Source organism: Microchirus variegatus (genome assembly GCF_963457635.1).
Source record: "Microchirus variegatus genome assembly, chromosome: 4".
Classification (NCBI taxonomy): domain Eukaryota; kingdom Metazoa; phylum Chordata; class Actinopteri; order Pleuronectiformes; family Soleidae; genus Microchirus; species Microchirus variegatus.
Window position 1 is genome coordinate 14140110 of NC_139805.1, and position 26695 is coordinate 14166804.

The 26695-nt window shown below is 38.8% G+C and overlaps 3 protein-coding genes across 3 annotated transcripts; 1 reads left to right on the forward strand and 2 right to left on the reverse strand.

Moving 5' to 3' along the window:
* Positions 1–565: 565 nt before the first annotated feature.
* On the reverse strand, positions 566–7557 carry tmem47 (transmembrane protein 47). The gene is made up of 3 exons (XM_083887487.1): positions 7301–7557; positions 1476–1616; positions 566–927 (listed from the first exon to the last, which is right to left on the reverse strand). Exons 1-3 carry the CDS (start codon positions 7524–7526, stop codon positions 749–751), a joined length of 546 nt encoding a protein of 181 aa, XP_083743613.1. The 5' UTR covers positions 7527–7557; the 3' UTR covers positions 566–748.
* A 7793-nt stretch (positions 7558–15350) lies between these two features.
* On the forward strand, positions 15351–18868 carry prrg1 (proline rich Gla (G-carboxyglutamic acid) 1). The gene is made up of 4 exons (XM_083888491.1): positions 15351–15386; positions 16351–16390; positions 16662–16822; positions 17583–18868. Exons 2-4 carry the CDS (start codon positions 16381–16383, stop codon positions 18042–18044), a joined length of 633 nt encoding a protein of 210 aa, XP_083744617.1. The 5' UTR covers positions 15351–15386; positions 16351–16380; the 3' UTR covers positions 18045–18868.
* A 1734-nt stretch (positions 18869–20602) lies between these two features.
* cpox (coproporphyrinogen oxidase) lies at positions 20603–25998 on the reverse strand. The gene is made up of 7 exons (XM_083888490.1): positions 25365–25998; positions 24555–24698; positions 24356–24466; positions 24093–24234; positions 23287–23505; positions 21775–21879; positions 20603–21662 (listed from the first exon to the last, which is right to left on the reverse strand). The coding sequence occupies exons 1-7, from the start codon at positions 25912–25914 to the stop codon at positions 21578–21580; spliced, it is 1356 nt and encodes a 451-aa protein (XP_083744616.1). The 5' UTR covers positions 25915–25998; the 3' UTR covers positions 20603–21577.
* Positions 25999–26695: the final 697 nt, after the last annotated feature.

The window sequence follows — 26695 nt, forward strand, 5'->3', positions numbered from 1 at the left end:
CACATAGGGCAGGAGAGATAAGCTCTTCCAGGGCTTCATTCCATATTTTCCCTAATGTTATTATGTCCTACTAAAGGAAGAAAACAAGTCCAAATTCCAGTTAAACTGAATCTATGGGGAAATATAGGATGTTGCATTTCCTTTGGAAGGCCCCGTCTTCCTCACTTTGTAATCCTCGGGATGTGAGTCAGTGAAAATGTTCCATTAATTTCCTGATTGGCTGGAGTTCACGTTATTCCTCGCCTCCCTCTTTTCTAATTTGGGGAATTGTTAATCTACAAATTCCTCCTCATATGGGGTCGGTGAATCCATCTGCTGCCACCAGATTCTCTGCCCAAGTCTTAGACCAACTGGAGTTCCACTTGAAGGGGACACAGACAAAATGTGACATTTTCTCCCAGACTATCTCATTTGGTTATGGAAGTCCTGTTCGCAGCTGAGCTGGCAACCAAATCTCAGACCACAGGGTTTCAAAGTGAACAATAACCTTTTTTTAATCTATTTTTATGCCTTTGCATTGGGAATAGCAATGACTGGAGGTGTTTTTTTGGGGAATGGAGTGTCTGTTTGTCCTTCCTTCTGACCCCCTCTTGTAAACAATGCCTTGAGGGAATGGCTTCAAATTTGTTACAAAAAAAAAAAACACTTGATGTACTAATTATAACAAGGTGCACTGGAGGACAGTTTCTTTTACAGAGTGGACAAAAAAAAAAAGGGAATCCTGGCTTCCGCTCTCGTCTCGCACATTTCAGTAGTAGTCTTCATAGTTTTTGGGATTGAGGCAGTAGAGGATAGCGCCTCCAAACGAGAAGATGGTGGATCCCCAGGCGAGGCCGTATCCCCAGTTAAATTCATGATACACCCTCAGACTGACCGTCTCGACGAACTTGATGGGGAACAGGACCAAGCTGCACACCTGAAGAACCACTGCAAAGACAAAAAGTGGAAGGAGAGAAGGTATATATGTGTCCATTGAAAAATGGAGACTTCTTTTTCTTCTTCTAAAACTAGGGGTGGGTCAAAAAAAAATATTGATTTGGTGATATATTTGCCCTTCCTCGTGCAATCTGATAACCCACATGCCAGGGTAAATACTGATATTTTAATTAATACATGAAGGCGCTCTAAAGTAAACAATACCTGCCACTTTTAACTTTTCACTGATTTTAACTTTTCTTCCGTTAAACATATATTGTGATGTATTGCTGTATGATTATCTTGTAATTATATTGATTATCATTGGTGATATTATCGGTATTGTGGACCATATATGGCGTATCGTAACGTGAAGTACCCTGTGATTCTCAGCCCTGTCTAAAACAACCATCGACAAACTAAGTAGACCTGGACGAACTGAATTCTTGCATTCAAATATGAGATGATGGGTTTGCCTGGGAAGATCCTTACCTGGACGGACAACCTCCTATGCCAATCAATTTTTTTTTAGAAGCTGATTATGTTTTTTTTTTACATACCTGCAGAGAACAGCATGACGGCCACTGGCTTGTAGCAGCGACCCCTGGAGCCAAAGCACAGGGACACCAGCGCCACCAGGAAGGAGAGCAGGGTGAGTGCCGCCCCTCCTAACAGCAGGGCCAGCGTGGCGATCTGCCAGTCTGAGACAAACAAACACACACACAGGCAGAGAGAGAAAAGGATGGGGGGAGGCATGAAATCACACTGAGATATGAGAGTGTGACATAGGTAGCTAAAATTAGGTTACACTGGAGAGCTGGAGAGGAGTGGAGTGATAAACGAGGAGGGATAACAGGAAAATAAGCGGGATGCTCACACGAGTCACACGAGAGTAAAGCGACTCACCACAGTGTAAACACAAACTATTTGTGGTCCAGAAGACGGGACAATCCCCTCCCCCACCAGCCCATTCTGAGAATCCAATGAAGGCTAATTATGTTTTGATGAGAGTCACTGACGGGAGGGTCAATGACCAACAGCAGAACAAGAATGAGCTCCATGCAGCAGTTTAACCCTAGAACAGTAACACAGCGGTTTCTGTCTAACGAGAAACAAACAAACAAACACAGATTTCAGCAGTTCAGTAAAGACACCAGAGCAGCAGAAAGACAGAGTGATTCTGACTCAGGTAATGATAATCCATCCCTCTTACTGTGTCAGTAAGAGGGATGGATAACCACTTAGCAGCAACTTCAGCATTTCATTGAGATTTACTTTAAAAACACTCACGACAAAAAAGAACTATCGTGTTAATCTCCACGCAAAAAAAAGGGCAGTACGTGTACTTTATACAGACCTAATTAGCCATGGGAGTGATTGTTGAGAGACACTATATTATTGTTTATTGATTAAGAATCTCTGTCGTAACTTCCCTGTGTACATGTAAACAGGCAGAGGATATTATGATGGTGCTTTTGATTACATGGGAGGAAATAATTAAAAGTACTGTGGCTGGGGAAAAATGAAGAACTTCAAAGCATAAAGGGGATTGGGCTGTCACTTTTCTCTTCGTTTCCTCTTTTTTTTTAGGAAGTAAACATGGTGTTGTCTATTGTGCAGCCCAGGAAATAATAATTTAAAAAAAAATTTTTTTGAAGCATTGCCAGAAATATTTCCAATCTATTGAGGCAGAAAATCGTTAAAGCATTCAGCAGTGAGGGGGAAAGTGACAAAGCATAAGCTCCTTAAAGAACAGTTCCCACTCATGTTGAGGAGAGACTTCATTCCAGTGAAGTGCAGCTCAAATATAAACAAACATCTGCTACTTTTTGACCAAATATGGCTCAGGTTTAAAACAGGATGTTGGAGAGAGCCCACAAAAAGCAGAGCACCCACTTGCATAGCACAAGACCCCCCTCTAAGAATGACCCCTCGACTTCTCCTACTACTGCCTCTCAGTGAAAGGTCCTTGACCTGCAGCTGTTAGTGTGAACCTTTGGTGAGATACAGTATCTTCTCCAGCTTAGTTTGGTGCCTTCAGCCTACAGCTAGTGGGAAAGCCTTATCAGTGCACACAGGGGACAGCAGCATGCAGGGAAAAAAGTCCTCTCATCTCAGATTTGGAACACACCCCCCTCGCACTGTGCAAGAAACACAGCCAGAGTTATGGTGCTTCAAGGCTTTGACGAGCAGGAAGTGCCAAACTATTAATCAGAAGCCTACATGATGACAGATGGAAGAGAAGATACAGTTCACAAGATCTAATCTGAGTCCTGCTGTTTGCCTGTACGGGACTGATGTTTTGTTCATCGAAAAAAAAAAATAACCTTCAGGGCCTCATTTCTGTTTCTTTGTCTGAGACAATGGTGGAAGATTTGTGTCACAGAAGAGCCTTGAGTGTCTCGCTCACGTTCTCTCTCTCGCTTTATCTCACACACACGTACATAAGGCAAGTGGTTTTCATATTTAATCGGTAGACAGGATATTCACTTCCGATATCTGTCATTCTTACTAGTCAAAGCTACAGTTACAGATATCTGCAAGTCCGTTTTTGCCATTCACGTGCATGGGATTTGTCATCATAGATATCTGTAACTGGAATTACAATGTCATGACGACTAGTCATATGTCAAGTTCAAGATATCTTTAACTATGTGTGTGTGTGTTTTCTCCAGGTTCTCCTGTTTCCTCCCACCTCCCACAGTCAAAAACATGCAGCCTTTGGGATTAGGTCAACTGGACACTACATTGACTGTAGATGTAAGAGTGTGAACAGATGGTTGTTTGTCTCTCAATGTTGTGGCTCTGTGATGGACTACGATCTGTCCGGGGTGTGAAATCCGCCTATCGCTCTATGTCAGAAGTGGAGGATAAAGCGTTAGAAAATGGATAGATGAAGTCAAAATGAAGTTGTAGATATCTCGAACTGTAAATGTGACTAGTCAGAATGACGTAATAGATATCTGAAACTGGAATTAGAGATTCGGTTACTAATATCCACAACTGAATTGTAGATATCTATGATGACAAACCCCACACACATGAATAGCAAAAGTGACGTAATTCTGATGAGTAAATATTGAATTACAGATATCTGGAACTGTAGTTTTGACGACTAAGAATGACGTCACAGATTAAATTTGTACTAGTCACAATGAAATTACAATCTCTTATCTGTCATGGTAATTCCAGAGTCAAAGTTCCTGATTGAATGTTAAAAAGGCTAAAAAAGGTTAAAGGTTAAAAAATCTGATATCGGAAACAAGTAAAATCTGATACAACGCATGAACCCTAAATATGATGTAACTGCTTCACTTAAAACAGGCAACATGCTCTATAGAGAGATGTTCACCACCACTGTCTGTCATGTGACCAGGATGTGAGTAATACTCTACCCAGTGCAGTATTATGTTTTCTAAATGGCTGATTAAATCTAGATGCTAAATGCATCAGCTCGAATATCATAGTAACATCTTCGCTGTTTAAAAGAGGTAAGACTATCAGACTAATATCTGTGTTGGTGGAAATCAAAGGTTGTGATAGCGTTATCAGACACCAAAAAGTGCCATCAAGCCCCATCCCTAGACGTGCACTCGCTCTCTGACAATCCCCAAATTCACGATCGATAACAGTAAATTATTTATATATGCTTTGCCGTCTCTGCATCTGATTGGTTTCACTCACACTATGGCTCCACATTTATGCCCCTCATCTCACACCAACCTGGCATCCCCACACACACACACACACACACACACACACACACACACACACACACACTGCTGTGTCATGACGGCTCCACATTCCTAACCCTGTGTCAGGTCTGTAACCTTTTATACTTTCCCTCTGACCCCGTGCCCAAACAAGTGTGTGTTCTTGTATGGGTATCTTTGTGAGGACCAGGTGTTCTGCCACATTTTTTTAAAAGGGCATTTTGAGGGTTAAGGCCTGGTTCATCACTTTATTTGTGATGGTTAAGGTCAGTTTAGTCTATGAGGTGTCTGCCTCACTACGAACGTTGCACAAACGTGTGTGAGACAAAAAGGAAAGGAGCCACTGTATGTTCCCATGAAACACTTTATGAGCCTGTAACGAGGCAAGATCTAATTTCTGCATTTTAATTCACGCTGAAACTTATGGTGCTTTCCCAGAGATACATGCAGGCCTTGCAGTACAAGCTTAAAACATCTGAGCAGCCAGCTAAAAACTAATAGGATTTATTTAATGCCCAGAGCATGACACCGAGGAAATATTGGGGGGCTGATGAGGGATGTGGAGGAGGGAGGGTGGAGACTGATTACTGGGATTCAAATCAATAAGGCTAGCCAAGCACAAGCCTGAGGAAATGGGCAGTTTGCTGTGTGCATTTACTGTGGTATGCTGTTGCTGCTGACACGGAGACTGCATGTCTTTATATGGCACCAAAGTGCACTTTGTCTGCACTGACAGGGGAAGGATTGGGGCCAGTGTGACCCACGGTTACACATCTCTCAGACGGAAAGAAAACATTTTGTCAGACGAACAAAAACACAACTCTCCACTCAGCACACTGGAGCAGGTCAGAGCCGGCAAATAGAGTATTTTCTTGCTGACTGACCTAAAAACTATTTAAGCTGATACAATTCTTTCTGAAAAAGGAAAATCACTGTTTAGTGCAACGTATACGAGGCTATAGCACGGCACCGTGGGTGAATCTGCCAAAAGTTTACTTTTTCCTGATCAATTTTGGCATTTTCAAGTCAACGTTGCAATCGATTTTAAACTCGTACATTTATACCGCAGAGTGTCGCCTAAAAGATCTGCCAGAGCGAAATCAATTGCAGTAAACAGCAACATTACACGTCGGACAAAGAACATCTCATTGGACTTTATAGCCCTGTCATCAGGCTTTAAAAGGCATTTCCTGAAATCACAACTGACTTTTGTTCGAACAGCATCAGCCACCAGTTCGAGTTCAACCACCTTTCTTTTTTTTATCTCTGTGTGAACAGCTGTGGTGGAAATATGAAATGCTTCCATTATAGGAACTTAATGTGGGGAATCCATGCAGTAGTTTCCTTAAAACAGGACATCAGCATTTCTGGAGTGCTTCACTTGTTTCCCTGGTTACTAATCTCCAGGCATCTGGACCTCTGGGGAGTTCTCTGCTCTGAGTTAACCTCACTCCTTGGCCGGTGAAGAAGCCCACACAAAGGCTCATTTTGTGCGCAACAAAAGGCTAAATGAAACCCCAGCTGGACCGCTATACTGGCAAGACGAAATTCCCACATCATTGAGTATCACTCTGGGAAAAAAAACTTTACCAGGCCGGATTGATAGTAAATCGTATTCATCAAACTTTCATACTTAAAGATGAAATTACTTTCATTTTTTTCATTAGTTGTTTGATTGTTTCCTGCAGAAGGGTGCACCCCCCCCCCCCCCCAGTATAGTTCAACTTGTAATTTTAAGCAGAAAAGTTCCACAGTTTAAATTAACCAGGCAATAGTTAATCATAAAGTAATTAACATGTACCAATCTCCAGGGCTGTGTTTTATAATTCTCACCCACAGAACAGATTGGTTCAGCAGCGCACAGTCTGCAGGGAGCCTTTGTTGCCCCCAGAGCTCTGCACATCTGACGTATGTGAAAGTCTGTGCTCCACATTCTGGATTTTGCATTCAACAACATGAATACAACTTCTTAGGTAAATAACAAAATAAAGGCGACTAGTCAGTAAATAAATGACACATTGATGAATAAAGCAACATCAGTGGAAAACCAAAAATCATGAATGAATTTAAAGTGATCCCTGAATTGTTTCAGCAGTGTCTATAGGGCTGAAACATAAGAGTATTAGTTGATTACTAAATGAATTGTCAACCATTTTGATAACATTTTTAAAGAATAAAAACAAGTTTTCAGATTTTTTTAAAAATGTGAATATTTTCTGGTTTGTTTGCTCCGTGGAACAAAGGAATCATTCAAACTGAATCATGTGAGAATTTGAGAAACACCATCAAAATGTTTCAACATTTTATGACATTGTCTGAACAAAAAAAAACGACTCCATTAATCGACTGAGTAATATATAGTGAAAATGATCTTTTCAGTTTCACGTGTATCAATATTATCAATATCAATAAAAGTGCTTTAAGTGTTTTGCCCTCAGGTGTGTGAAATGTTTCTCTTTAACAAGTGTTTCTTGATTTATGTCATTTAATACGTTTAATAACAATTTGCTGGTTTCTTCAACTATCACATGTTTGTCATGTTTATAAGGGATTTTTGTCGATGCTACTTCTTCAAAACAACATGGTGCTGTGTCCCACCGTGTGTCCCACACAGCTGCACACAGCTCCTCATCAGTGAGGAGGCTGCAGGCGCTCATGAGCACGTCTCTCACCCGTGGACAGCGTGCTGTTGCAGGACCACTCCGCGGAGCTGAGGCGCTTCCAGCAGGACATCCACAGTGACAGGTAGTACTGGTCGTCTGCCGTCACCCACGCCGGGCTCACCATGGCCCCGAGATCCAGGCACAGCGCGAGGAGGACGCACACCAGTCCCACCAACTTCAGGGGCGTCAGCGGCGACACCCGGACCTCCTCTGTGCCGCTCACGGATGAAGACATGTCCAATCAAAGTGCCTCACTCAGCCAACAATTAGCGAGAAGAAAAGCAGTAAAGATCTGTGGATGAAGTCGCGAGTGTCCCCCCCTGCCTGTGGATAGCAGGATGGGGACCGTCTTCACTCTGTATGTCCTGAGTCCAGAACCTGAGCTCTGTGAACTGGACCAGGCTGCACTTCACTGAAACAAAACTGAGCTGCTGCTGCTGCTGCCGCCTCCTGGGTCCTAGTGCCGATAATTCATAGCAAGGGTGTCAAACTCGCGTCCTACGGGTCACAAGCGGCCCCCAGTCAATGGCCCGCGGACCTGCACTTATTATTATATTTTTATAATAATAATAATAATGATAATAATAATATATGAGGCATTATTGTTATTATATGTATTACAAAAAAGTCATACGTCGGTATGTCGTCCAAAATGTGTCATCCAAAATTTGACAAAAACTTCATACTATATTATGTTGTCCAAAGTTTGACATTTTTTTTTGAAAAAACGTTTGTGGTCTAAAATTTTACAAAAACGTCATACTTATAAAGTATGTCGTCCAAAATTTTTCAACAGCGTCATAATATACTATGTCGTCCAAAATTTGACTATTTTTTTGAAAAAAAAATTTGGTCCAAAATTGGGAAAAACGACATACTTTACTGTGTAGTACATCATACTATACTATGTCGTCCAAAATGTGACCATTTTTTGAAAAAAAGAATTTGGTCCAAAATTTGACAAAAACGACATACTATACTATGTCGTCCAAAATCTTGACAATTTTTTGAAAAACATTCATTTGGTCCAAAACTTGACAAAAACGTCATACTATGTAGTACGTCATACTATACTATGTCGTCCAAAATGTCATAATTTTTGGAAAAAAAAATTGGTCCAGAATTTGACAAAAACGACATACTATACTATGTCGTCCAAAATCTGACAATTTTTTTTAAAAACGTTTTTTTGGTCCAAAACTTGACAAAAACGTCATACTATACTATGTAGTATGTCATACTATACTATGTCGTCCAAAATGTCACCATTTTTTTACAAAAAACATTTGGTCCAAAATTTGACATAAACGACATACTTTACTGTGTAGTACGTCATACTATACTATGTTGTCCAAAATGTGACAATTTTTTGGTAAAAAAATGTTTTGTTCCAAAATTTGACAAAAACGACATACTATACTATGTCATCCAAAATCGGACACTTTATTAAAAAAACATTTATTTGGTCCAAAACTTGACAAAAACGACATACTATACTATGTAGTACATCATACTATACTATGTCGTCCAAAATGTGACAATTTTTTGAAAAACATTTATTTGGTCAAAAACTTGACAAAAACGTCATACTATACTATGTAGTACATCATACTATACTATGTCGTCCAAAATGTGACAATTTTTTGAAAAATAATTTTGGTCCAAAATTGGACAAAAACATCATACTATACTATGTCATCCAAAATCGGACACTTTATTAAAAAAACATTTATTTGGTCCAAAACTTGACAAAAACGTCATACTATACTATGTAGTACATCATACTATACTATGTCGTCCAAAATGTAACCATTTTTTGAAAAATAATTTTGGTCCAAAATTGGACAAAAACATCATACTATACTATGTCATCCAAAATCGGACACTTTATTAAAAAAACATTTATTTGGTCCAAAACTTGACAAAAACGTCATACTATACTATGTAGTACATCATACTATACTATGTCGTCCAAAATCTGACATTTTTTTTGAAAAACATTTTTTTGGTCCAAAACTTGACAAAAACGTCATACTTTACTGTGTAGTACATCATACTATACTATGTCGTCCAAAATGTGACCATTTTTTGAAAAAAAGAATTTGGTCCAAAATTTGACAAAAACGACTTACTATACTATGTCGACCAAAATCTGACTTTTTTTTTTTTAAAACATTCATTTGGTCCAAAACTTGACAAAAACGTCATACTATACTGTGTAGTACGTCATACTATACTATGTCGTCCAAAATGTCACCATTTTTTTAACAAAAAAGCATTTGGTCCAAAATTTGACATAAACGACATACTTTACTGTGTAGTACGACATACTATACTATGTCGTCCGAAATGTGACCATTTTTTTGAAAAACATTCATTTGGTCCAAAACTTGACAAAAACGTCATACTATACTATGTAGTACGTCATTTTATACTATGTCGTCCAAAATGTCATAATTTTTGGAGAAAAAAAATTGGTCCAGAATTTGACAAAAACGACATACTATACTATGTCGTCCAAAATCTGACAATATTTTTGAAAAACGTTTTTTTGGTCCAAAACTTGACAAAAACGTCATACTATACTATGTAGTACGTCATACTATACTATGTCGTCCAAAATGTCACCATTTTTTTACAAAAAACATTTGGTCCAAAATTTGACATAAACGACATACAAACGACTATGTCGTCCAAAATCGGACATTTTTTTTGAAAAACATTTTTTTGGTCCAAAATTTGACAAAAACGTCATACTATACTATGTAGTACATCATACTATACTATGTCGTCCAAATTCTGACATTTTTTTTGAAAAACATTTTTTTGGTCCAAAATTTGACAAAAACGTCATACTTTACTGTGTAGTACGTCATACTATATTATGTTGTCCAAAATGTGACCATTTTTTGGTAAAAAAATGTTTTGTTCCAAAATTTGACAAAAACGACATACTATACTATGTCGTCCTAAATCTGACAATATGTTTGAAAAAAATGTTTTGGTCCAAAACTTGACAAAAACGACATACTATACTATGTAGTACATCATACTATACTATGTCGTCCAAAATGTGACAATTTTTTGAAAAAAAATTTGGTCCAGAATTTCACAAAAACGACATAGTATACTATGTCGTCCAAAATCTGACAATTTTTTTGAAAAACATTTATTTGGTCAAAAACTTGACAAAAACGTCATACTATACTATGTAGTACATCATACTATACTATGTCGTCCAAAATGTGACAATTTTTTGAAAAATAATTTTGGTCCAAAATTGGACAAAAACATCATACTATACAATGTCTTCCAAAATCGGACACTTTATTAAAAAAACATTTATTTGGTCCAAAACTTGACAAAAACGTCATACTATACTATGTAGTACATCATACTATACTATGTCGTCCAAAATCTGACATTTTTTTTGAAAAACATTTTTTTGGTCCAAAATTTGACAAAAACGTCATACTTTACTGTGTAGTACGTCATACTATACTATGTTGTCCAAAATGTGACCATTTTTTGGTAAAAAAATGTTTTGTTCCAAAATTTTACAAAAACGACATACTATACTATGTCGTCCTAAATCTGACAATATGTTTGAAAAAAAATTTTTTGGTCCAAACCTTGACAAAAACAACATACTATACTATGTAGTACATCATACTATACTATGTCGTCCAAAATGTGACAATTTTTTGAAAAAAAATTTGGTCCAGAATTTGACAAAAACGACATAGTATACTATGTCGTCCAAAATCTGACAATTTTTTTGAAAAACATTTATTTGGTCAAAAACTTGACAAAAGCGTCATACTATACTATGTAGTACATCATACTATACTATGTCGTCCAAAATGTGACCATTTTTAAAAAAAACAAATTTGGTCCAAAATTGGACAAAAACATCATACTATACTATGTCGTCCAAAATCGGACACTTTATCAAAAAAAAATTTATTTGGTCCAAAACTTGACAAAAACGTCATACTATACTATGTAGTACATCATACTATACTATGTCGTCCAAAATGTAACCATTTTTTGAAAAAAAATTTGGTCCAAAGTTGGACAAATACATCATACTATACAATGTCTTCCAAAATCTGACACTTTATTAAAAAAACATTTATTTGGTCCAAAACTTGACAAAAACGTCATACTATACTATGTAGTACATCATACTATACTATGTCGGCCAAAATCGGACAATTTTTTTGAAAAACGTTTATTTGGTCAAAAACTTGACAAAAACGTCATACTATACTATGTAGTACATCATACTATACTATGTCGTCCAAAATGTGACAATTTTTTGAAAAAAAATTTGGTCCAAAATCGGACAATTTTTTTGAAAACATTTATTTGGTCAAAAACTTGACAAAAACGTCATACTATACTATGTAGTACATCATGCTATACTATGTCGTCCAAAATGTGACCATTTTTTGAAAAAATTATTTGGTCCAAAATCTGACAAAAACGACATACTATATACTATGTCGTCCAAAATCTTGACAATTTTTTTGAAAAACATTTATTTGGTCAAAAGCTTAACAAAAACGTCATACTATACTTTGTAGTACGTCATACTATACTATGTCGTCCAAAATGTGACCATTTTTTGAAAAAAAGAATTTGGTCCAAAAACATCATACTATACTATGTCGTCTAAAATCGGACACTTTATTTAAAAAAAATTATTTTGTCCAAAACTTGACAAAAACGTCATACTATACTATGTAGTACATCATACTATACTATGTCGTCCAAAATGTGACAATTTTTTGAGAAAAAAATTTGGTCCAAAATTTTACAAAAACATCATACTATACTATGTCGTCCAAAATCGGACACTTTATTAAAAAAACATTTATTTGGTCGAAAACTTGACAAAAACGTCATACTATACTATGTAGTACATCATACTATACTATGTCGTCCAAAATGTGACAATTTTTTGAAAAAACATTTGGTCCAGAATTTGACAAAAACGTCATACTATACTATGTCGTCCAAAATCTTGACAATTTTTTGAAAAACATTTATTTGGTCAAAAACTTGACAAAAACGTCATACTATACTATGTAGTACATCATGCTATACTATGTCGTCCAAAATGTGACCATTTTTTGAAAAAATTATTTGGTCCAAAATCTGACAAAAACGACATACTATACTATGTCGTCCAAAATCTTGACAATTTTTTTGAAAAACATTTATTTGGTCAAAAGCTTAACAAAAACGTCATACTATACTTTGTAGTACGTCATACTATACTATGTCGTCCAAAATGTCACCATTTTTTGAAAAAAAGAATTTGGTCCAAAATTGGACAAAAACATAATACTATACTATGTCGTCCAAAATCGGACAATTTTTTTGAAAAACATTTATTTGGTCAAAAACTTGACAAAAACGTCATACTATACTATGTAGTACATCATACTATACTATGTAGTACGTCATACTATACTATGTCGTCCAAAATGTGACCATTTTTTGGTAAAATGTTTTGTTCCAAAATTTGACAAAAACGACATACTATACTATGTAGTACGTTATACTATACTATGTCGTCCAAAATATGACCATTTTTTGAAAAAAGAAATTTGGTCCAAAATCTGACAAAAACGACATATGTCGTCCAAAATCTGACCATTTTTTTGAAAAACTTTTTTTGGTCAAAAGCTTAACAAAAACATAATACTATACTATGTAGTACGTCATACTATACTATGTCGTCCAAAATGTGACCATTTTTGTAACAAAAAATTGTGGTCCAAAATTGGACAAACACATCATACTATACTATGTCGTCCAAAATCGGAAAATTAAAAATAAATAAATAAATTTTAGCCCAAAATGTGACAAAACGTCATACGATACTATGTCGTCGACCTCAATGTCATAAGACTCTAATTCGTCCAAAATCTGACCACTCTTTTGAAAAAAAATGTTTGGTCCAAAACTTGACAAAAACGTCATACTATACTATGCCGTCCAAAATCGGAACAAAAATTTGTTGTTGTTTTTTTAGCCCAAAATGTGTCCAAAACTTCATACTATACTATGTTGTCGACCGCAATATCATACTACACTATTTCGCCTGAAATCTGACTTTTTTTTCTTTTTTTTTTAAATTTTGGTCCAAAATTTGACAAAAAAGTCATACTAAACTGTTGTCCAAAATCGGATTTTTTTTTGACATATTTTTTAGCCCAAACTGTGACCAAATTCAACTAAGCAAATTCCTTGTCCTTGGGAATGTGTCTTGGAATTAATACATATTGATTAACAGACACATACACATGCATATATGGACACTCTGGAGCAAATGAACTTTAGATTTACTTTAGAAATACAATATCTTTGCCTATCTCCTTGTGCCTATATTTCCATGTAAAGTGTGGTTCCAATGAACTGTGAGAAAATTGTGGTTGGTAGAACACAAGTTCACGTGTGTGTGTGTGTGTGTGTGTGTGTGTGTGTGTGTGTGTGTGTGTGTGTGTGTGTGTGTGTGTGTGTGTGTGTGTGTGTGTGTGGGTGGGTGGGTGGGTGGGTGGGTGTGTGTGTGTGTGAAGGAAAGACTATTATGAGTGTAGGTCACTGGTTCCTGGCGGCAAAGTCTTTCTGATGATTACAGATTGTAATCACTAGAGACTCGATGGGTACAGACACAAGGAACACATACACATGCACAGAGGCCTGTTCTAACCACAGAGCAGTGACAACGTAACATTGCTGAGTTACATGTGGTATGTTGCATGTGGAGGGTATGTTACTGCTGAGACTGGCATTTTTAATAATGACTGACACAGAACATTAAGCAAACAAATCACTCTCATCGTCTCTTCCACTGCCATTAAGCACTGGCTGCTGATGATGCACCGCTTTACTGATTAGTTAATGAGCAAAACAACAACAACGTTTAAGCAGGTGAAGAGAAGGACAGATGATTTTTACTGACTCAGACCCAGGCAGTCACACAGAAGCATACACATAAATACTACAGAGGCATTCATTTTAACATATAATGTAGATACAGCAGAAGAGAATATAATAAAAGAGAAGAAAGATTGTACAATCAAAAAACCTTGATTGATTGCTTGAATTATTGCTTTTATTTTTAAATGACTATTGCAGAGCCGGCCCAAGGTATAAGCAAACTAAATGCCTGTTTAGGGCCCCTTGACCACCAGGGGGACTCCTTGAGCATTTCATGATCTTATTTTATGGTTTTGTGCATGACAATAACAGCAAATATTTTGCATATTATACAAAGTTTTATAACAAAGATTCTTAGCACATGTTGTTGTTAAAAATTTAGTTATCTTGTTACTGTTCCGGCTCTTTATTTATTATTAAAGTATGTTTATTTTTATTCAATGCTGGCCTTTGTGTATTTGCACTGTGAATTTGTGAATGTTTTTTTAATATTGTTTTTGCATTTTTTTTTTGCACATTGCAATTTTTCTTTCAATTGAAATGTTTGAATTAAAACAGTCAGTTTTGATGATAATAAACGCACTTATTGATTTATTTTGTTATTTTTTTAGTAAGCTGACACGACACCATTATTCACCTGTTAGTAGTGTGCCATTTTGAATACTAAGTGAAAATCAACACAAGGGCATATCTCCCACCCTTACTCAACAGTTGTTTCCCTCTAAATGTTTACTTTTTTCACTTGACTGGTCCCCTCCTTATCAGAGGAGATAGTAATTGGCCCCCCAGGTTATTTACGTTTGAGACCCCTAAGGGGCAAGAACCTGACTGACAGCAATAGGAGCAACAACTGTGCAGAATTCCGCCATAAGTATTATGTCATTCACTGCTTTATTATTGATGATAATAAAGGCCCCCACAATCTAATTTTGCTTCGGGTCCCATGAAGACTTTGACCTGGGAAATGGTTTATTATTGTGGTCACTGGTGGTCAGTGGTCAATTTAACATGTGCACTGTCCCTTTAAATGGGGAGCGGGGCCAGTTCATGATACACAAACAGAGCAGTGCGCATGCGCTGTACTTAGGAGCAGCGGAGGAAATGAGGGATCGCTAATGCGCATAACGGAGACAAGAAAGCGGTGAGAGCTGAACTTTATTTCCACACTAACAGACGTTGTTGTTATAAATGAGATACATTCAACATACAACTTTACATCCACGTCTGTGGCGTTTTAAACCGTGTGTCGCTCGTTAAATGACATCCGAGGATGAACCGCTGGACCGACGCGCACGGATCCCACAAATCAACGCTTGTCAATACACGGGGCGATAACTAGCAGCATAACTAGCATCTCACTGACACTCAGCTCCACGGAAACATCCACGGAAACGTCCACGGCAGCAGCCACAGTGGCGCTTAAACCATTAGGTTGACGCTTCCAAGCCTCCCACTTGTTGTTCCGTCGCTGTGACGGCGTGTGTAACGGGGCGGCGGCGCTTTGTTAGCGGTGTTTCCTCCGCTTGGGAGGGGGTCTACTTTCATGAGTAGGATTCCCGGATCTCACACACACATACATTACACACACATGTGTAGCCTTGGCCTACAGCAGCCTTTGGTGTCACGCACTCACACACGTCAAGGATGATTCATCTTACTGTAATTACAGCGAAATGATAACATTATTACGACATCATTTTTTAACCTTTTCCTAAAACTGATACGATGGTTTAATTTCATCCAACGACCACAATTTACTGAATTTACTCTTTAATGAATGCTCATAAATGTAGTAAAAAGTTGTTCAGTTTCATATCAGATACTCATAGTTGTACTAGAAGTTTTGGTGTGATTGTGTTTGTGTGATTCATATTCACTGTAATTTATTAGGTTTAAACTGAGTATTTTGTTTGGTCCAGAAAAATAGTGTGGAAAACAAGACATGACCCACAAGTGCTTTCTTTGTCCCGTAAACCAGTTATATTCAGTTTAAGGTCGTCATAGAGCGACGAAGAAATCAGATCATGTTCTCTTTTAAGATGCTGAAAACACAGAACTTGGACTTATCGTTAACAGTCAGTCTATTGTGTTTGCTCGCTTTTCAGATAAAGCTCTGACACAGACTTGCAGGAACCATGGGGAGTGGTAAGTGTGTTAACATTATACTCCTGCTCACAGGAAGAAAAGCTCATGTGTACTTAATCTTTCATTTTAACATTTGTCACACAAACATTAGTCATCAGTGTTAGTGTTGTCATAGTGTCTCTCATGTGGCCCATGGCTGGATGTTATTATGCAGAAAAGTTGGCTCTGCTCTACTGTCTTTGTTTGTGCCCCCATCTCTGCTCCATTTTCCTCCTTTTTACTCCCCCACACACACACACACTTTTTAACCTCACGTCTCACCTCTTGTCAGTGTTCCTGCCGTCGGACGTAGCCCACTCCGTGCTGCGGCGGCTGCGCAGGGCCAACTTCATGCTGGAGGAGCTGAAGCAGGGTGACATCCAGAGGGAGTGCCGTGAGGAAATCTGCACCTATGAGGAGGCACGCGAGGCTTTTGAGAACGACGAGAAGACGGTGAGGGGGGGGACGAAATACACCACATCTAAACTAACTCGTAGTTAGTACTTACTGTTCTGTACAATTAAGTACAGAATTAAACATGTCAGGTTGTACAAAAACATACGTTTGAATTAGCATTAGGTGGTTGGTGTTAGTTTTGAGATGTCAGCTGAAGCAGAAAGTCATGTGTTCGGATAAATCCCTGTGACTGAGTGGAGAAAAATTAAACCACAGCTCAAGTGTTCATTACACAACAACAAGCAAAACCATAATATTTGAAAAAATACCACCATCAGGTGGCTTGTGCAAAAACTCCCAGCCAAAGATCAATTCCACAAATCAATACTACTGCTGCGTAACTGATCCTTTCTCATGATCCTTTTAAAAACATCTGTTTAATGTGTTTAGTATTAAATTACATTCCAATAACAGTAGCTTGTGGAATGTGTTGGGTTTTTTTCTCCCCCGGATGTGATGATTATCAGCAGGAAGAACAGCCGAGTACAAGCTGTAGAGGGAGCTGCATTTGTCAGTCTATTGTTAGAGGCCCGAGAGTCATGCAGATGGATATGGCCAATTATATGGCCTCTTTCTGTCTGGGCCATATTGTTTGCTGCTTTTGTGTTGCAGTAATCCATTTACAAAGTGTTAAGTACTGTGATCCTGAGTTTTAGAAACAATTCCGTGCCCTCACTGCTCACTGTGGCCTGCATGAATGTCGCTAAAGCTTTCCCTGAGAAAACTCTTTTTGTTTGTTTGTTCTGACTGCGTGCAGAAACGGTTTTGGGAGGAATACGTGCGGGAGAGCAGTCCATCTGGAGGCCTGGAGACGGTGGTAGGCGGAGTCCACTCTCTCTACTTGATCGTGCCATTGCTGCTGGTCGTGTTCATCATCGCCTCCGTCGCCATCACGGTCTGGCGCTGCCACTCCCGCAAGCGCTCGCGGCGCAGCCCCAGCCTGGGACACTCGCGTCACGACCACGTCCTGTCAGTGGTTTCTATGGACCATTGGGGAAGGGATTACCACCACGGTGACCAATCAGAACTCAGTATCCACAGCAGCCCAGCTTACCCGGGCTCGGAGGTCACATCGGGTAGAGGAAGTGCTGGAGATCCGCCGCCGTCTTATGAGGAGGCTGTGGGCCACACAGACGTCCAGATTGAGACAGAGCCACCTCCACAGTATGAGGATATAGTTACCACCAGCACGAGTAGTGCCAACGGCCATGCAAATTAAACCTGCCTTTCACTACTACTCCAACAAAAGCCCTAACCTACACCTATGACTTCTTATCTGATCCTCTTACAATGCCACTGTTGTTGTGGCATCACCAGCCTTCCTCCTTCAACACACAGAAACACTAATAACTGTACGGTCAATGCAATCTTTGATTGATAGAGTCGGTGCTGCTGTATTTTGCACTAACCTTTATTCATTGAGGTGAGGCCACGGCACGATTGATCAAATGATCCAAAACCCAGCAGCACCACTGCTGAACTTCCTGATGTTGAATCTATGCTATCACACTGTAGCCACATTTTTTTTAACTGTGCAGGCAAAACAAATGTTGCATGTAGTGAAAAGAAGAACATGTAATGTGATAATGAAGGAAAATTATTCAGAGTGTACACGAGGGTTGGGCCAATGCTTTATTGAAGGTTAGTGCCAATGTTTTAGACTAAACAGATGTCAACCCTTATATTTGACCTCTTGTCAAATAACTAAGTACTTACTGTTTCCCCCCAGTTTTGTCTACAACAAAAAGTGTGCTTTGCCTTATCCAGCAACAGCACGTATACCATGAAATATTGCTTCCAGGGGAATTAAGACTAATTACAGTTGAATTTAGCCGTTTTAGGCAACTAGACTGAACATTCAAAAACAGGTTTGTCATCTGTTTACTTTCCCTGAGAGAGCTGCAAACAATTATATATTCAACTCCGTCATCTCTTCCATGTCAGGCATTAAATTCACAGAATCTAATTTTGATCACTAGGGGTCTTTGTCCCACCCCTTGAAATTGTATCCCAGCATCTTCAGTAGTCGCAACTGCTACAGTGAAGTAGAAAGCAGTATGTGCAAGTAAAAGCACTTCAGCTTTTCTGTTCTCTTTTTCCGTTTCTTTTTCTTTTTGTTTTTTTGTTGTGAAATATTTGCAGGACCAGCATATCTATGGCTTCAAACAAGAGTTCTGGCATTTTATTGGCTACAGAGGAGGATTTTAAAGTATTGACTGGAAATATGGATTTCTATGGATTCCAATTAATTTTTTAAAACATTTTGGCTAATGCAAGTACCCTACTCAAGAAAATAGTTGTCATTTTTAGATGTTTTAATGCAGAAATGTTACGTATTATATCTTTGAAACCATATTTAGAGAATAATGAGCATAAGTATTTTTCACCAGAGCATAAAGGCTTTTAGCCCACTGCTACCTGCATTTGCATACTGGGGGCTAAAGGTAGTATAGTCCATAATTTGTTTCTCTCATGGTCGTTATCAACATATTTGGTCCATTTCACTGCAGATGTGATTGTAAAATAGTCACGACACAAGCAGTTAACAAATTAACACCTGGCCCTTTCTTTAAATAGAATATTAATGTTGTAATGTGTATGTTAAAGTGCCAATATAGGGCAGTTCAGAATCTTTATAAGCCTAGAACAGAGATGCACAACACTTCAACGCCTCCAACATTGCAGTGTCTAATTGTGAAAGTTTCAAATGCCAAATAACTGCATTGGCCCAACTTCGGTGTACTTATGAATGATGATACATATATATACATATATATGTATGTGTATATGTGTGTATACATATACATATATATGAGAAGGCCATCACTTCTAAACAGGTGTGCGGAAATACATTTTGTGTGTGGTTATATGTGCTTATAATTTAGTCATGCATGCAGCAGGGTCTGAACACCTGAGTTTGAGCTTTAGGCTCAGCGCAGCCTTGTTGTTGGTCTGTGCTCAGATCCTGCTTTAACTGTGAAAGTTCTCCCCTCGAGAAGTTATTTGACCGTGTGGTCGTTTGCTGTGCTGCTTTGTTAATGAAAGTGCACTGAGGATTCTTAAAACTGATTTGCAGCAACACAGTAAATTGTGAGTTTTGGAGTGACTTGTGCAGGAATATGGGACATGAAGCAATAGAGACTGAAGCTTTTTGGCAAACGGGTGAAGTTAAGAGGGGAGAGGCTGTGTATTTGATGTCTTTATGGACACAGTCCATGTTTAGCATGTGTAAATGTATCTATAAATAATGTACAGCGCGTGTGTGTGCAAGTAAATTACAGTGAGGTTGTTTTTTTTCTCTCGATAGGAAAAGCAGCAAATGCTTTGAAGTTAATGTAAAGATTATACACTAGGTTGGAAAAAAAGAAGGCACTTTGCATTTAAGCTCGAACTGAGCTGTTTTAACGAGAACAAGTAAAGTTTGGCTCGATGAGTTTACCGCAGATTTGAGTGATTAATGTCATTGTAATTCTGTGGAAAAAAGACCTGCTCAATATGCAACTCAATATGCAATGTTACTGCATACACTCAATAAGCCAAATACTTGTTTTCTTTTTCATTTGATACAGACATGTCACCTCTGAGGCTTTGAGCACTGGTTTTTCTTATATGTGAGTTGACCTTTTGAACCTCACCACGTGCTATGACATTGAACTAAGTTGTGCTGGTAGAGGAAGCCATTATGTTGTGGTCAGTTGGACGACTACTTACAGAGCCTTGTTTTTACATTGCTTTATAAAACGGAGGAAATGTTTAACAGGAACTTGTTATAAATCCTTTATCTGCAAAAGCTTGAATTAATTTGTAATAAAATATCATAAAACATGTCAATGTGTAAAAGAGAACATTTCTACATGCATTTTAAAGAAAGTGTGGAGTTTTCCTTCGTTCTAGTTTTAGATGCAGTACCAATTTATTCAAGGTTTAAAAAGGTACAAAGTGTGAATGACTTAAATTTAAATATGTGAAACAAGAATCACAAGATATTCAGACTGAAACCATTAAAATAGGTCTTAAATTTGAGAAGTTATAGGAATGTATGACTACTACGAACAAAATAAAAAGATAATGAAACTCAGATTGAGAGAAAGGAATATGAAGGTTGTACGAATTTCATTTGGGTAAAGGTTATTCTTAAAATACAATTTATTATAATTTATTGGAATGAGTTCAATAGACAGACATCTTCCAACATGTATGTTTCACTTGGCCTCTCATCAACATTCATCCTGTTCTTCCAGTGAAACACAATCTTTAAATCCAAGTGCTATACTCTGCTGTTCAAACAAAGCAGAAAGTGACTCATTAACCACAAATGAATCCAATCTCATTGTACATAAGGCTCAAAGAGGAGAAGTCGAGACTCATTTAGCTTCGATGGACCAAAACAAGCCATAATGGTGAGCAGGTGCACTTGTAAACATTAAAAGCAAATGTATTAACATTTATATAACATTTGCAAAGAAGTTCTTAATTTGGTGGCTCAGTTTATCCTCATTTCCCTTTCAGTGCATTGCAACAGTCAAGCAAGAGATTTGACACATTTAGCTCAGGCACAGAAAACTGAGGAAAAAAAAGTGCTGTTTTGATAAAGCTAACAGAAAAGCACTAATTAGGTTAAAAACTCTTCAGGCAATTCTGTGTCTGTCTGTTCTGCTGCTGCAGGTCTTGTCAAACAAGTGACACCTTTGTAAAATATAAAGAACTTTTTCCTGGATGTTTACATGTCAGTGTTGACACGAAAACCTGCAGTTAAACCCACTCCTTGGGGTTTTGAAGCACCTCCATCATCTCAGCTTCCTTGGAACCTTTGGCAGGCTTGTGCATGTACTCCCACCTGAGGATGAAACATGTAGTTCGTACTCGTTACCAAGCAATACCGACAAACTCATTAGCGTCATAGAAGCATAGGAGCAGTGAAAACCGCTGACTCAGATCTCAGTCTTTACCTGGTGGTGAGGGGGAGAGACATGAGGATGCTCTCGATTCTGGAGCCAGGCGTGGCCAAACCAAACTTCACTCCCCTGTCGTACACCAGGTTAAACTCCACATATCTACAACACACACAAAAGAAACCTGCTGTAGACACAATGTCATTTATACTAAATTATGTTGGGGCCATTTGTCAGCAAAAATATGTTCAAAATAAATCTTAATAAACTAAATCAAACGACTACTATCACACCATGGGCAGGTAGTGCACTCAGGTAAAAGAAAAGTTAATGTCCATGCTGTGGTTAATTTAGTCCAATAAAGCAAACAAGAAACAAATCCATTGTCTCTTGGTCTCCTGCTCTGGTAAAAAAAACATATGCACTCCAGCATGTATCCATATGATCACTCAGTAAAATATCATTGATATTGTTTATAAAAACTGATAATCGTTAGGAGTAAGCAGTGGAATGAATGTGTATATAATTGAATGCATAATATTAATCATTTACATGGTAAAAAAAAATAAGGTGCATAAAATGTTAATATGGTAGCCCTCCATATTATTCTTTACCCTTCAGGTAGCTCTCGGTCTCAAAAAGGTGTCCGCTAAAACATCAAACACTTCAAAAACATAACTATAATGTAAATAAATAAGCTATAATAAACTAACTATTCTACTACCAAAATACTAATAATAATAATAAGTGCGTTTGTAAAAGTGTATATTTTTTTAAATAAAAGGCCTTTAATTATGTAGCCTTAGAAAAAGCCTTTTATATGCACTTCATGGTTAGAGGTAGTGCCCTCATGATTCTGCAGCAGCACAACAAGACAAACCAAACAGAGTGTGTGTGTTTAGCAGCAGAAGCTAAACACACAGCGCATGTACGCTCGCACACACGCGTGGACACACGCGCACACACACACACATAGAAGAATATAATTTATGGTATGCAATATTTAAAAGAATCAGCTTCATTTTGTGAGCTTTATTCCTGGTAAATGCTCCTTCAGGCAAATGAACTCTTTCAGGTTAGTGCATTTAAGCACTGGTTAAAAATGAAATCTCCAATAGAACTATCTTGGCAGCAGAGCATCAAACTCTGAAGTTTACATTGTCAATAATAATTGTACAAAATGTACTAAACTTATCAATTAAAGTAGTTTAACAAATTAGTAGTAGTGAATATATTTGTCAAACATCCACAGTAGACTCCGTCTCTCTTACATTAGTCATTTAAAAGCCACACATTATTAAAAACCGCACATTTCAACAACTTAGCATCCTGTTAGCTCTTGCCAACTTAACTTGTGAGTGAAGATAATGAGTACTACGTGTATAACGTGACACAAGTGAAGTGACATTTGTGCAGCTTTGAGGCTCATATCCAATGTATACTGGATCGGGGTCATCCCAAATTAAAAACTTTTCCCAAACAGTCACTTAATCCCAATCCCAAATAACAATTCTAGGCCTGGAAAACTGTTTTTCTGATTTCTAAACCTTTTGTGTATCATTGACTCACCGGCCTCGTCGTATCTGCTGCCAGTTCTTCTCCTCATCCGTGAACGAGTCATTGAGGTGTTTTTCTACTATGGGCAGGTAGCAGGGCACCACAGTGCGAGCGCAGCTCTTGACAAACTTGAACACTTCTTCCTGATTTGGGGAGTCAAGGTCATCGAAGAAGATCCCCCCGATACCTCGAGTCTCTCCTCTGTGACGAATGTAGAAGTACCTGTCACACCTGAACAACACAATTGTAAAATTAAATCTTTTTTTCCACGTTGTTTTATCTCTTATTTTCATCTTAAAAGGAAGGAAACAGGAATGAGAAATAGGTCAGCTGAGAGTGTATATGGGTCAAAGGGATAATCTGACAGTTTTAATGCGTACACATTTTCAAAACATAGTCATACAAACATATTCTATTCATCTGATATGAGGCTACTTCCAGCTTCATTTTCTAAAAAAAAAAAAACACCTCCCAGCACCTTAAATGTTGATGATTACTGACAGGAGAATTGTAACAGTCATATCTCAGCAAGAAAGAAATTAAAATGAAGACACATTTTACATATTACAAAATGACATCAGATAAACCACACCCTTTACTTCAATATCCCCAGTGGTCATCAGCTGGCCAGTGTCACAGCTTAACGGTTTTTCTGCAACTGCAGATTTGTTCCTCTTATCATTGTCTTACAGCAGTGAGGCTACACCCCATAGTAATTTACACATGCAACTACGCAGAAATCAGGCATGCAGATATGATACGTGCCGAAATGCGTACGTGGATTTCCACTGGCACAGGATTTATCTTGCAACTCTTACCATTTCTTAAATTGGGGGTAGTACTGCGAGTGGTGCTTGTCACACGCCTCCTTCAGGGTGTTGTGGAAGTGAAACCCATCATCTTTATCGACGTAGACCGGAGTGAGATCTGTGCCTCCACCAAACCACCACTGCTTTGTGCCTGAAGCACACGTACAAACAAGGAAGATGGAAACAAGGGTTACCATTCATCCACATACTCAGTAGTGACACTGACAACAAGACACGACTGCTGACGTCAAAGCCTGGCAACACACACTCACCATCTTCCTCCTCGATCTCAAAGTATCTGTAGTTGAAGTGCACCGTGGGGATGTGGGGGTTCTTGGGGTGGATAACAGAGCTCACGCCCATGGCACAAAATGGCAGCTTCCCTGAGAGAAAACACAGCTCAATGTTCAAGTGTGGAGCTAAAGAGATTTTATGCAGTGTAAAAAATAATAATAAATAATATGAGCTCACCATCTTTCCCTTTGAGGACTTTCCCTCTGCTCGTCATCTGCTTGGCAGCCTCTTCAGTCAGGTTCCCAAACACCACTGACACATTGACCCCAGCCTTCTCAAACACTTTTCCATCCTGCATTACACAGCTGATTCCTCCACCACCTGACACACACAGACACACAAAAGGTTAGCATTGCTCTCTGGCAGTTAAGCATTGTAGTCACATACATTGTCATCATGGGGTCGCAGATTTATATGGCCTGTTGTGTCTTGGAAGGAATATAAAATGACCCCTATAAAATCAATAAAAGCAGCACTGTGAACCTGAGGTTTCTTATGCACTGGCACATATAGCAGCTTGACCAAATATTGGTTAGACCGAACATAAGATGAGACAATATCCAGTATCTATAATCAGACCAAAAGGTTCAGTTCCCCCTGTCTGTAAATTAGAAGCATTCAACTTTTATTTTGATGTTGTCACAGGAAGTACAGGGCTTCTGTGAGTTACACAGTAACCACTAAAAAGGGGGATAATGTTAAAAAGTTACTGTCCACCACAGGTCACATGGCTTTGCTGGATGTTTTGTTAAAGCCTCATATTTATGTATGTTCTCTATGTCATATATAAAATCGTAATCACAATAACTGTCAGGAAAATTGCAGTAAGATATTTTCCCCAAATGGTTCAGGCATTGTTACATACACTGTTATTGAATTATCGTCCAGCTAAGAAAAAGAAAACATGCAGCTTGAATCCTTGGAAATGTCATAAAAAGACTAAACTTTACGATCAGGATGATGAAAACTGCTGTTTCATTTTCTCACCTTCCTTTCTGTTCCACCGGTCCACCTTGAACTCCCCACCGTCCACCTTCTCCAGGGCTCTGCAGAAGTCGGCCTGAGTCTCCATGATCAGCATCTCCATCCTCGTCTTCATGTCCTCTTTCCTGCCCTGCAGCACGTTAATGTCGGTCACCGGAGGAGACATGAACCCCCGGCATCGCTCCAGGATGTCCCCCTCTTCCTCCGCGGATGATTGGGAGACTCTCGTCGCCATCTCTGCCCGCTGGAAGTGGTTGCCGTTGGCTACTAGCACCGCTGTGGCCGCTGCTGCTGTCACGACTGCGGCTCCGCTCAGCGCCAGTGCAGCTCGCCGGATTCGTCCGGCTGTGGATCTCCCCGCGGTCCCATGGGACACAAACCTCACCCCGGTAAACCTGGAAAACCATCTCGCTCCCGGAAACGAAGTCAGTGGCGGGCTGTGAGTGGAGGGACACTCTCTTACGCCACTAACACGCTTGAAATGTGCGTTTAAACATCGTCGCGCCGAACTCTGAGCCGCTCTGTTGACTGTACACAACACGATGGTGGCCATCTGAAGACAAACGGTTTTCTCGACGTCGTGTTCGGCTCGCGGGTGGAAGCGTCGCGTGCTAAATAACGACTATCAACATTATCAGAAGTTGTGTGTGTGTGTGTGTGTGTGTGTACGTGTGGTCACTCGTGTCTCCAGTGAAGGGGCGTGTCACATCGCAGTAGTGACTGAGGCAACACGGGGGGTGTGGTTTTTACTGCACTTGCGTTACACAGCTCTACGAGCTGTAAAAAGCCACCAGCGGACTTCAACACCCAGAATACATTGCGTCCAAAGTCACGTGTTGCGTTCACGTGCTCTCAGTCGACTCCGTTATTCAGCGCGACATGCAGTTTCATCGTCAAAGTATATTAGTTAATCTAATAACTACGTCATCGACTTAATATCTAACGATTTTGAGTGTTTTTGCTGCTGTGGAGCTGTGAAGCATTTTGTAACTACCATTTTGACAAGTGCTATGGAAGTAAGGCTAATGTATAATTAACTAAAACAAGATAAAATAATATAAGATGTGCTCTTATTTATGAAATTCAAATTAACACTAGGTAGCAGCAATATACAAGTAAAGATAACAAGAATAGAGATTGGACCACAAACAAAGTAACAGTTACAGGCCATATAAGACGATAATGTAATGTTTGGCGCGCGGTGCCTATCTGCGCATGCGCAAAGTAGTAAAGCGTGTTGTCGGTCTCTATGACGACGGGTTCCTTAAACCTTTTAGTGCTGCAGAGGGACAAGAAGCAGATTATGTGCTCAGGTGTTGCTCCGCAGACTGTGA

Excerpts from the sequence above, each read along its gene's own strand:
- tmem47 (XM_083887487.1), bottom strand. The coding sequence starts at position 7,526 with ATGTCTTCATCCGTGAGCGGCACAGAGGAGGTCCGGGTGTCGCCGCTG. Across the intron at positions 1,617-7,300 it reads CAACAGCACGCTGTCCACGG|ACTGGCAGATCGCCACGCTG; the intron begins GTGAGAGACGTG and ends TGTTTGTCTCAG. Across the intron at positions 928-1,475 it reads CGTCATGCTGTTCTCTGCAG|TGGTTCTTCAGGTGTGCAGC; the intron begins GTATGTAAAAAA and ends TTGTCTTTGCAG.
- prrg1 (XM_083888491.1), top strand. Across the intron at positions 16,823-17,582 it reads TTGAGAACGACGAGAAGACG|AAACGGTTTTGGGAGGAATA; the intron begins GTGAGGGGGGGG and ends GACTGCGTGCAG.
- cpox (XM_083888490.1), bottom strand. The coding sequence starts at position 25,914 with ATGGCCACCATCGTGTTGTGTACAGTCAACAGAGCGGCTCAGAGTTCG. Across the intron at positions 23,506-24,092 it reads TACCCCCAATTTAAGAAATG|GTGTGACAGGTACTTCTACA; the intron begins GTAAGAGTTGCA and ends TGTGTTGTTCAG. Across the intron at positions 21,663-21,774 it reads TCTCTCCCCCTCACCACCAG|GTGGGAGTACATGCACAAGC; the intron begins GTAAAGACTGAG and ends TTTCATCCTCAG.